We start from the raw sequence: 11,784 nt of genomic DNA, 5'->3' as shown, positions 1-11,784 counted from the left end.
ACAGTAAAATAAAAATTCTTACTTGTTGAATATTTTTGACTTCTTCTTGTATTTTGGAGCGTCGAAAAATATAGAGAACCTTCGAGCGATCGTGCTGATAACGTGTTGTGAAAAAGTAAAAATTTACGGTAAAAAGTAAATACTTCAAAAACTTAAAATATATCAAACTCTACACTTTATAATATTTTTCTCTCAACTCAATTGTATTTTTCATCACAAATGAAGACCTATTTATAGATCCACATTTGAGATTAGTCCAAAAATAAATACATCATCATCTACATCATCATACACTAATTTTTCATATTTTATAATTCAATATTAACATTCAACTTTGAATATTCAACATAATATTAATAATAATAATATTTTTCAACAAAAACAACGAAATTAAGGGATTGTAGCTGTGGGTCACTGTTTGTCCTTTGATTTCTGTATATACATGTACAGGTGCTGCAGTTACTTCTTGTTTGGGAAAATTAATGAGTGAGGCCCCCCCTCTCAAAAATTCATGTAGGTTGACAAATCTCCATTGTAGTCTCAATCTTTCGAGCCACAATTTGAAAAAGAAATCGAAGCCTCCCTGACTGCCGGCGGAAAACATTGAAATACGAGCACCCTCGTTGTCATTTGAACTTTTTCGGAGCTGAATTTTCTTGGGTTTTGTTGGAAATGAGTGAGCATGAGAAGGAAGAAGGCGTTGTTTTTGAGATAGCTGTGGCTGTTCCTAAGTGGGTTGAAATCCAAGGAGGCCAGAATGGTGATGCCGATTGTCTTAGTGTTCTTGTCGATGAGTTCGAGAAAAAAGGGCTGATTGTTGAAAGAGCGGTTGGCCTTCAAAATGAATTCATTAAGGCGCGTTTTAACTTTTTCTTGTTCTGGATCTTTTAGTACTTTGTTCATGTTTTTGTTTCTGCCTGTCCCTCAGATGATGTGATTTTACTTGCTTTGGTCGATGTTGAGCTGGGTGGTTTCAAATTTCAAATTTCCAATTTATCTGGCCCACTTGACAATCTCTTTCTTTTGGTTCCTCCCGTCTTGTTTCAACCTATGATACTGAAATGTGATATTTAAATTTTTGGTGTAAAAAGATGATGCATCGATGACTTCAATAATCAAGATTTTTCTTGATCGTTCAAAATCTTTATTTGGGTAAAGTGCTAGGGAGTTTTTGTGGCCTTTGCAGTTGGCTGCACCACTGGAGATATTGGGGAAGGCTGCGGTCGAGTTGAAATTCAGAAAGAGAACACATATAGGTGTGATCACTAATCTTGTCATGGTTTCTGTTTTGGTTCTTTCTTTCTGTGTGTGGACTCTTACGTTGCTATAGCCAATTTTCCACAATTTTTGCTGTTTCTTTCTTTTTATCTCGGAATGGATCTTTAATTTTCAGGAATTGATTTACCATTTGAATGGGATGAGGTTGAAGCTTTTGTTAGACAGCCAGACGGATCCTTATTCAGTTGGTGCGAGCGTTTCCATTGCTACAATCACATATTAGATAGAATTGTAAGTTGTTTCTTCTGTTGGATTCTTACGAGTAGTTCTTTCAGTTCTCAATTTCTTCATGTTTTTCATAAAAAATTAACACAGTCGTGGACATCGATCATAGGATCGTAAGGGAGAAAAATTTAATAAAATTATGGAAGATAGTGATACTAGCATTCATCTGGATATCATGGAAAGAAGTGAATTAATATGTATATAAAGTTTTGATAGGGTGCAGGAAATTCGTGGGATACAACACACGATAGTGGGTTTTAGGAGGGACTGCTAAAACGCACTACCTAGAGTGCAAGTGATCGAAATTATATATATATATATATATCATATATATATATATGTGTGTGTGTGTGTGTGTGTGTATGTATACATAATACAAGCATATATCTATGTCCACTATGGGAGAATACCAATACGAGGTTGCACTTTGGGCACATCTTGACATAGTTCCGAAGAAACTCCATTTAACTTTCTATTATTTGGGTGACAACCTGTATTAGCCTAAATCAATACCCATATAATCTATTGATGTCGAGATTTGAAATTCTTTCACATTTCGAGTTTTCAATTTGTTTTCTCTCAAGATTGGTTGCAAGGGTGTTTTCTTTTTTGATAGTTCATTTTTTTGGTTTCTTATTATTAAGATTGATTTTTTTTATTATATATATAAAATAAGCAATAATAGCTCATGGCATCCAGGATGTCGATCCTGTAACACATTGTTGACTGAGTCATATTTTCCAGGTGAACACTGGAAAGTTGGTTGTAGGAATGAAATCGGATAGCACAGAGCTTCACTGGCAGCCAGGGGAATCTCTTATTCAGAAATTAAAATCATTAGGTGTCATCAAAGACATATTTCCACTGCACGGTACTCATTGTTCATTTGAATTTTATAGTTTTCTGTAATCTGGAAATGATGAACAATTTCATACTTTCTCCAGATGAAAGAAAGCGGAAACTGCTATTAAGAAGTTGGGCATTGAACTTGTTTGACCTCACAACACAGCCAATTGATGAGATATGTTCATACTATGGAATGAAGGTAAACGTGAGATCTTGTAACATGTTTATGTTGAGGTTTATGTGCAAATGGGTCTCATTCTGTTATTCAAAAGGTTGGTAAGAAGGATGCCTTATCCTTGATCGTTTCATATTTATTTTTTTATGAGTTTCGTTTCTTATTTAAAAAAGGTTAATGCTAAATAGTGTTTGCTGAACCTAGCGATTGAGAGTTTTATTTGATTTTAGCCTCTCAGTAATCACATTGAGGCATCTTGTTGAATGATTGAGAATGTGATGGTTCCTTTTAGATTGCTACCTATTTTGCGTTCCTTGGAATGTACACAAAGTGGATGCTATTTCCGGCTGCCTTGGGGCTTACGGTTCATTTTGTTGATTTTGGGTAGGTCCACTTAAATTTGTTCCTCTTTATTCACATAATATGAAGATCAAATGCTTCTGTTTCTAGTATTGACTGATTCTCATATAGGCTTCAAAAACCTCTCTCAGATCTTTGCAATTGTGGGTTCTACCTTTATTCTTCATATGGGTGATAGCATGGGCTATACTTTTTTTCCAGTTTTGGAAACGTAAAAGCTCGGCCCTTTTAGCCAGGTATGTTGATAGTTTGGTTATCCCTTTATTGTTCCCTTCAGACAAGTACTTTAAATGTTTCTTTTCAACATATTTTCTTTTGCCTTTATTATTTTCATTATTTTTTTTTATTTTTATGTTGATTCAGGTGGCAGATGTATCATTCAACCATCACAGAATCTGAGTTTAAATTTGTGCATTTAGAACCCAGCTCGCCACAGAACCCCAAGGAAATTATGAAGAAACAAGAGACAATTAAAATGAAGGAGAAAGCATTTTTCCAAAAAGAAGAGTGGATTAGATGGCTTATGAGATTCAGAAATGATGCATTCATCATAACGAGTATCATATGTCTCCAGCTACCATTTGAATTGGCATATGCTCATCTTTACGAGGTCATAGGCTCAGACTTTCTGAAGTAAGAATTGGTTCTAGATGCTGGTTCTCCCCCTTTGTGAATGAAATTTTGGCATTACTCTTTCCTCCCCCTTTTTCATGTCAGGAAAAAGACAAATAAAGAAAAGAGTTCTAAATTTAACCTGGGGTCTGATTAAGTAATATTTAAGGCTTGCTATTTTTAAGATCATTCCAGTCTTCAATCGATCTGTTACGTGAATGAGATATTTATGCATGAGTTTCGTATGTTAATAAAATTATGGTTCAATACAACTAATACCTACATCACTGGTAACACTTGGACTTTTGCAACTCTGAGCAAATACCTTAAACGAATACTACCTATATTAGCCTATATCAATAATTGTACATGTTCATGCCCTATTAGGCATCAAATTGGGTTGTCATTCCATTTTTTGTATTAAGTTCATTCAAGTGGAGAGTTTATATGTATTAATGACTTCACAAAAATTAAATTAAGCAGTCCTTGGACAAAATAACTGCTCAATATCTCTTGAGCTGTCGAAGTGTCCTGCAATCCTATTAACTGCTGTCTTTGTGCATGCTTTTTCCTTCTAATTTTAGATCGGATTATGTTAAGCTTATGAACTGGGATTTTCAAAATCTTGTTTCGCAGATTTTATGTGGAATGGATAATTAATTCCTTGTGTTTCGTCATTTTTCAGGTTTTGTTTGACAGCAGGTTACCTCTTTGCTATTCAGTACTTCACAAGATTGGGAGGCAAGATTTCCGTGAAGCTTGTTAAACATGAGAATAATGAAAATGTGGAGTACCGAGCTAACAGCTTAGTCTATAAGGTAGATAAAAGAGAGCTGTATAATGCTTCAAATTTTTTTCAGACTTTACCGCCATGAAACCAGATTTTTTCCTTTCTTTTTTCCGCCAGGTGTTTGGTCTTTATTTTATGCAGTCGTACATTGGAATATTTTATCATGCTCTACTGCATCGCAACATCATGACCCTCCGGCAAGTTTTAATCCAACGCCTTATATTGTATGAGGTAGGAAAGACTATAATGGCCTCCTATCGTTTTACTTTCCGCCTATTGCCTCCTATTTCTTATGTATGTCTGTACCTGGAATATTTCTCAGGTTATTGAAAATCTATTGGAAAATTTTTTCCCCTTTCTGTCTTACACATTCAAAAAGTTCCGCACGGTCAGGTATATATAGATTTTTATAAATGGCACGTATTACTTTGTGACTTCTATACAACTTCCATTTATTGGGTCTTTGTCTTAAAAAAAGATGAAATGATATATGTTTGAAGGACCAAGAGAAGGTGTGAAAATGGAACATCAACAGAGAACATCCGAACAATTCCGAGGGTAGAAAAGGATTACCTTAAACCTGCTTATGCTGCGAGTATCGGCCAGGAGCTTGAAGATGGACTCTTTGATGGTAATGCATTCTTATGTTGTAACAATAAGATAGTTATAAAGAGAAATTTGCATTCCAGATCAGGTTTTTTCTCGGTGCATGACTGTCAATTGGTTATGTGGGTATGTGCCATATTGATCCCGCGCTATCCAACAGTTTACACTCGGTAAGTTTGCATAGAAGCAGCTGATTGATTTGATCTCCGCAATCTGCTAAATGTGTAACAGGAGCTTTTTCTAGTAATGCGAAGATTCAACTGTTGATAACAAGTAAATAAGTAGATAGATACGAAAAAAAGAAAAGAAAAGAAAAGAAAACAAATAGATAGATACGAAAAGAAAAAGGAAAAGAAAACAAACCTTTTGGAGTTGGTGGTTTCATGTGAATTTTTAGTCCATGGCATCTACTTTCTTTTATTATGTAAAAATAAATTTAGTCAATTCAAGATTTTTGTTTCAATATTTATGGTTTTTAAGGTTAAAAATGATGTGGTGGCAGATTTTTTGGAGTTGGTGTTGCAGTTTGGGATGACCACAATGTTTGCGTGTGCATTCCCCCTCGCATTCGCCTTTTCTGCAGTGGTAGTAATGAATTGATTCTGTGAATCAAATTATGCCTGATATCTGTGTTACATATTAATGCCTTTTTATTTCATTGATGATCGAGGCAGAATAACATCGCAGAGATTCGAACCGATGCCCTGAAATTGCTGACCATGATGAGAAGGCCTATACCTCGTTCTGATGCAACAATTGGAGCTTGGCTAAATATATTTCAGGTCATATATCATATATTATTTAAGCAGGGCCATGCGAACCTGGAATTTAAATTTTTGGGGTTTTTTAAGGCAATGCTTATATTTCTTAAACCAAGTTTTTTACATTGAATAACTTATACTTCGTACTATTTCATCCTTGAAGCTTTATTCTTTCTTGTTTCAGTTTCTAATAGTGGCATCAATTTGTTCCAATAGCATACTCCTAGTATGCCTATACGATCAAGAAGGAAAATGGAGTTTGTCTCCCGGCTTAGCAGCTATTCTCGTTATGGAACACGTGCTTTTGTTTGTTAAATTTGGATTTTCGCGCATTGTTCCTGAGGTATAAAACTTAAGGCTCGTTTATTAAACCTGAAGTAACTGTTCAAAAAGAACTTAGCTTGAGTTTCTCATTTAAAAGGAGCCAGCATGGGTAAGAGCTGCACGGAAGAAGAATGCAGCTCAAGTAGAACAGATTTGTTCCAGACAACTATCGAGGACCATTTCCGGCGATGAAAAGTTGTTTTGGGGGATGAAAAAGAACGAGTAGAAATGTACAAACAACATTTTTCCACTTTCGCAGACTCGGCCAAGAACTGTACAGGAAAGTAGTAATATTCTCCCCTACTCGAGCACGTCTATGGTGTCGCGACGCTAGCCAGAACTTTATCTGGGCTTTGCCATCTGTATCTGCTTGCCAAGTTTTGTTCATAAAAGAAAATGTTTAGATTAGTTGTTTCATCGTTTTCAATAGTGTGCTGTCGGAAAGTAAGGCTCGGGAATGATGGTTTTATCTCTTATTGGTAATGCTCTTTGATCACCAAAGGTTTTATCAGTGTTCTTTTCGAGCTCGTTTGGATTTTGTAGAGATTTTTTAAAATAAGTGCTTTTTTAAGCTATCATTTTTGGCTTTTGAAAAAGCTCTTTTTTTTTTTTTACTTATAAAAGTGCTTTTTTAAGCACTTATTTGGTCATCCAAACACCATATTAACTGAAAAAACACTTTATTTTTTTTTTAAAAAAATGCTTTTTTGGCCTGGCTTTTGATACCAAAGGGCCTTTTTTACATAGGAGATAATAGACGTGACAGTTTTATTTTTATTAATTAATTTATGCATGCGATTGTTACCTGTTCGTGTTGTGTTATGAAGATGGCAAGATACAAATTTAACTTGTGATAATAACATAATAAACCACAAGTTCAATAATCAGAAAATGATATAAATTAACATTGTTTTTTTGGTTGAAGGAAGAAAGAGGCATGCCTCAATCAAGTGGTGCATTTCTTGCTTCAAAAAGTTTGAATCTAACATCAAAGACATAATTAAGATGAAATGGTAATAGAAAACTCCAAAAAAGTTCTTAACTTTTCGTGAAACAGTACAAAGGACGTCCTCGCGCTCCTTGCTGTGTCGGGGAAAATCTTGCACAGAAGTTGGAGCGCAGGGGCACCTATTATTGGGTGCACCAGCGGGAGCCCATTTCGGATGCCCTTGTGTCAGTCACCCTACTGCCTAGGTATTCCCTATGCATCTTTTTGTGCAGGTGTCTTCCTTGTCTTCAAATTTTTGTGTTCACCCCCCCCCCCCCCCCTCTTCTTAACTTTTCGTGAAACAGTACAAAGGACGTCCTCGCGCTCCTTGCTGTGTCGGGGAAAATCTTGCACAGAAGTTGGAGCGCAGGGGCACCCATTATTGGGTGCACCAGCGGGAGCCCATTTTGGATGCCCTTGTGTCAGTCACCCTACTGCCTAGGTATTCCCTATGCATCTTTTTTGTGCAGGTGTCTTCCTTGTCTTCAAATTTTCGAGTTCCCCCCCCCCCCCCTTCTTAACTTTTCGTGAAACAGTACAAAGGACGTCCTCGCGCTCCGTGCTGTGTCGGGGAAAATCTTGCACAAAAGTTGGAGCGCAGGGGCACCCATTATTGGGTGCACCAGCGGGAGCCCATTTCGGATTCCCTTGTGTCAGTCATCCTACTGCCTAGGTATTCCCTATGCATCTTTTTTGTGCAGGTGTCTTCCTTGTCTTCAAATTTTTGAGTTTCCCCCCCCCCCTAAATTTTAGTTCACAAGTCTAAATTTTCAACAATTTCCTATATGAATGCACATATGTCGAAAGAGAATTAATATGAGAAGTTATTGAATCAAAGTCAGTAGCTTTTTTTGACTTTGAGCCTTTTTTAATAGAATACCATCAGATTTACTAGCCACGAAGTGAACATGATATCTTGAACTTTTAAGCAATTTGTGTAAAACAAGACAACAGTACTTACACGATAACTTCCCTATCATTTTCTTTGGTTTCAATTGTGTCTATTTTAGCCATGAAACACCTATTGGCTTCATAAGTATTTAAATTTTGTAGAAGCAGTTCGTCCTCATACTTATATAATCAATCTCCTTTCAAGAGTATCTTAGAAAACTCTGCTTTTTTCAATCAATGAATTATTAAAATTAAAAAATTAATCTTACTACATTTGTAGCAACGACAATCTTTGTCCCAGGAATTGTTAGGTAAGAACAGAAACAAACACAACTATCCAACTATCCATCGATCCCGGACAAATGCAAGATAGAATTGAGCAGCAAGAACCAACAATCAATATGTAAGCACACAACTCTTTCAAGCAAGAACACAATGTGATTACGTGGTTCGACCCTTGAACTAGGTCTACATCCACGGGAAAACTTGATCAATCCTGGTACCACTTGAGCTAGTAGCTCAAGTGGTATCAGGATTGAGTTGAACTTGGATATATGTCTGGTGGTCCAAGTTCGAATTTTGGGGAGGGCAAAAACTCCCCTTTCCAGGTGAGGAGAAGAACATGAGTTGAGACCCACCCAGAGCTGAGCCTAGATGATGGCAGATGCAAAGAGTGTGGTCATTACATAAACAATGTGGGGCCTCGGGTGCTCACCTACTTAAGCTTATAACCCACAATCATTAATAAAGAATAAGCAAAAGAAATAACAATTTTTTTTTCAAAAGTGGGGTGAGCTCGAGCCGCAACTATTTGCAGCTCGGGCGCTCCCTTCCGCTGGGCAAAACAGAAACTCATAACATGGTGCGCTCGGGCCGTCAAATTTGGCCGCTCGGGCGCACCCTCTAGCAGTTCAAAACTAGCAAAAATATCTTAAAACCTTCTAAACAAGTCATGCAACATATCATTCAACTTTTATCAACATACGGAAGTTTCAATACAAGAAATATAAGCAACATGCAAGGTACTCGACCAAGACAATGATCGATCTAACAAACTTCAACATATTCCATCAAAAGTTCTAATTACATGACTTATAAACCCGAGCTCCACTTCTAAAATTTTCCCAACTCTCATGGCCTCATATGACTTGGCCCTGTAGTACCTGTTGCAATGCACACATAAAAACAAAGCAACAGCCGGACAACCCGGTAAGTATAAAACTTAGTATGAAACAACGAAACATATAAATAATCATATATGGCAACATCCAAGCATTTCAAATATAAACACCATAAAAACATATAAAATATTCACATATAGCCCTACAAAGCATTCTAAACATAATCAACATATTAAAAAATGCAAGAAACATAAGGGCTAGAAAGGAATAAGGATCAAAGGCGACATCGGTTTAGATGCTAGAATGCATCACTCATCATCGATGCTAGAACTCATCACTGATGCCATAAACCCGAAATCTAAGTATCAATGCTAAAATCGCATCACTGATACTAGATATCGATGCTTAAGACTCATCAACGATATCAGGACAAATCAAAAAGAAAGGTTAGACTCAAAGTACACAATGAGATGAGATAATACCCGATCACCTCATAGAAGACCTAACAAGCATGCTATAAAACTCAAGCAGTACATATCAAAACATATAAACACATAAGATAGAAAAACATTGTGTGATTTTAAGGGATCGAGAAGGCAAACTCGTCTCGACGTTTTCCCCACTTCAATCATCGTCGAATCATACCTTATACGAAAAAAAGCTAGATAAATCCACAAGCTACAAAAGATACAAGCTCTATCACAATTCTGCACAACACAAGCCAATCCTCAAAGGTAAAACTCACCAACCTTGATCAACTATTTTCCGGTTCGAAGCTGGATTCTCGAGTTAAAATAGCTTTCTCAACAATATGAAAATGAAGAATCACGAGCCATAACATCAAACTCAACTTAAACAATGCCCAGCTCAATCAAAATGTCACAAGGCTAGCTATTTTCAAATCGGCGGCGTAACGATAGTAAAACCGGCAAAACCAACAACTTAGCCTTATCTATACAATCATATTAACTCAATATCATCCTCATAACAACACACAAATCTCGAAATCCTAGCCCCAAAAATTCATATTTTTCGAAAATCTTCAAAAATTGAAAAACATGTTCAAACGAAGATCTTTTCCGGATCCGTCTTAGATATGCTATTGTTACCAGCTCAAAAACATGTTTTTACAATCAAACTTCGAATCTAACAACATCCCAAAATTAAAGTTTGATAGAATTTAAACAAACTTACGTCAAAACGTAGCTCTCAGTGCGGTCGGATGTCAAAAATCGGAGCTTATAAGAACTTGAAAATGGCGTGTATAAGTTTTTCTCCAAGTTTCTGCCAAGTATCGTGAAGAAGATGATGACTAATGAACTATATATGTATCTACACGCTTACATATATATTTTCATACCATGTGTCCCACTCACAATTAGTAAATTGCACTTTGGCCCCTAAAATCTCCAGGAATTGCAATTCAGTCCCTGAGCAAATTTAATCTCATTAATTCAATCCTTGAATAATCTTTTAATTCGATTTCAATCTTAAATAATTTAAGAATATTAGAGTTTAAATCTAAACTCCAAAAATTCTCAAATTAAATATTCTCGGATTAAAATTAAATAATTTTGGGCCTTACAATAGCTATCATGAAGTCATCGAAGCTTTTATACCTTGGGCTTTGTTTTAAGCAATAAAGTGATTTTTTGAGTAGACACACCTTATTACTGCCCTTAGTTCAATAAAGCCCTCAGGTTGATCCACGTAGATAGTCTACTCTAGATCACCATGAAGGAAAGCAGTGGTAACATCTAGATGTTCGAGTTCCAAATTCAGATGAGCCACAAGTGCCTACATCAGTCTTATTGAGGTATTTTTTACCACAGGTGAATATATCTCATGGTAGTATATCCCTTAAACTTGTGTAAAACCCTTTGCTACCAATCGGGCATCATACCTCATCTTTCTATGATCTTGATTTGCTTCCTTCAATTTGAAGATCCATTTACACTTTATCACCACGTGATTCCTCGACTTATTAACCAATTCTCAAGTTTTGTTCTTCTCTAAGGCACTGACTTCCTCTTTCATAGCATGTTTCCAATTACTGCTTTGTTTGGATTACACAGCTTCTTGGTATGATAGTGGTTCACTTATATCCACATGTTCTGCCACATTGAGTGCATAAGACACTAGATCAGCATGCCCAAATTTCTTGGGTGGAAGTATATGTCTTCTTACTCTGTCCCTGGCTAACATATAGGTGTCTTCCCTTATTTCTTGGTAAGGTTCTTCCACACTGTCATGTGAGTATTTATCTAGGTTGATGTCCTCAACCTACTTTTGTGTTTCAACATATGATTCATGCTCCACCTCAATTTTAAGATCTAGTTGTTTTGGTATAACAACATCAGAGGTTGTTATGGACTGACTGAAGCCCGTCTTTTCTTCATCAAACACTATATCTTTACTGTGAAAATATCTAGGCCCCTATGATTCTAGATTCCACACTTTGTAGCCTTAGACCCCTTCTGGGTAACTGACAAATGCACATCTCAATGCCCTTGATTTCAATTTGTCTTCCTTGAAGTGAGCATAAACTAGACATCCAAAAACCTTTAGACCTGAATAGTCTGCTGGAGAGCCACTCCACATTTCCATTGGAGTTTTAAACTTCAATGCACTATTAGGACAACTGTTTAACAGGTAACAGGTTGTGACAATTGCTTCTCCCCAGAATGTCTTTTGTAAGTTTGCATTTAGCAACATGCATCTAACTCTTTCTAGTAAGATCTTGTTCATGCGTTCAGCCACACCATTATGTTGTGGGGTTCCTAGAGTAGTCCTATGCCTTGCAATGC

The 11,784-nt window shown here is 36.5% G+C and overlaps 1 protein-coding gene across 2 annotated transcripts; it reads left to right on the top strand.

The window, feature by feature from the left end:
* Positions 1–418: 418 nt before the first annotated feature.
* LOC140881604 (anoctamin-like protein At1g73020) lies at positions 419–6,517 on the top strand. Of its 2 annotated transcripts, none has more exons than XM_073287039.1 (16): positions 419–828; positions 1,187–1,256; positions 1,394–1,509; positions 2,248–2,374; positions 2,448–2,548; positions 2,817–2,908; positions 3,016–3,120; positions 3,248–3,517; positions 4,182–4,314; positions 4,404–4,517; positions 4,609–4,679; positions 4,787–4,917; positions 5,395–5,477; positions 5,567–5,674; positions 5,838–5,996; positions 6,075–6,517. In XM_073287039.1, exons 1-16 carry the CDS (start codon positions 673–675, stop codon positions 6,201–6,203), a joined length of 1,965 nt encoding a protein of 654 aa, XP_073143140.1. In that variant the 5' UTR covers positions 419–672; the 3' UTR covers positions 6,204–6,517. The 2 variants fall into 2 exon arrangements, with proteins under 2 accessions (XP_073143140.1, XP_073143139.1); XM_073287038.1 differs by having other exon boundaries at positions 420–855.
* The last annotated feature ends 5,267 nt before the right edge of the window (positions 6,518–11,784 follow it).

Source organism: Henckelia pumila, chromosome 2, assembly GCF_033568475.1.
Source record: "Henckelia pumila isolate YLH828 chromosome 2, ASM3356847v2, whole genome shotgun sequence".
Lineage (NCBI taxonomy): Eukaryota > Viridiplantae > Streptophyta > Magnoliopsida > Lamiales > Gesneriaceae > Henckelia > Henckelia pumila.
The sequence above is the reverse complement of the archived record's forward strand: the minus strand, read 5'-3'. Positions and strand labels throughout refer to the sequence as shown.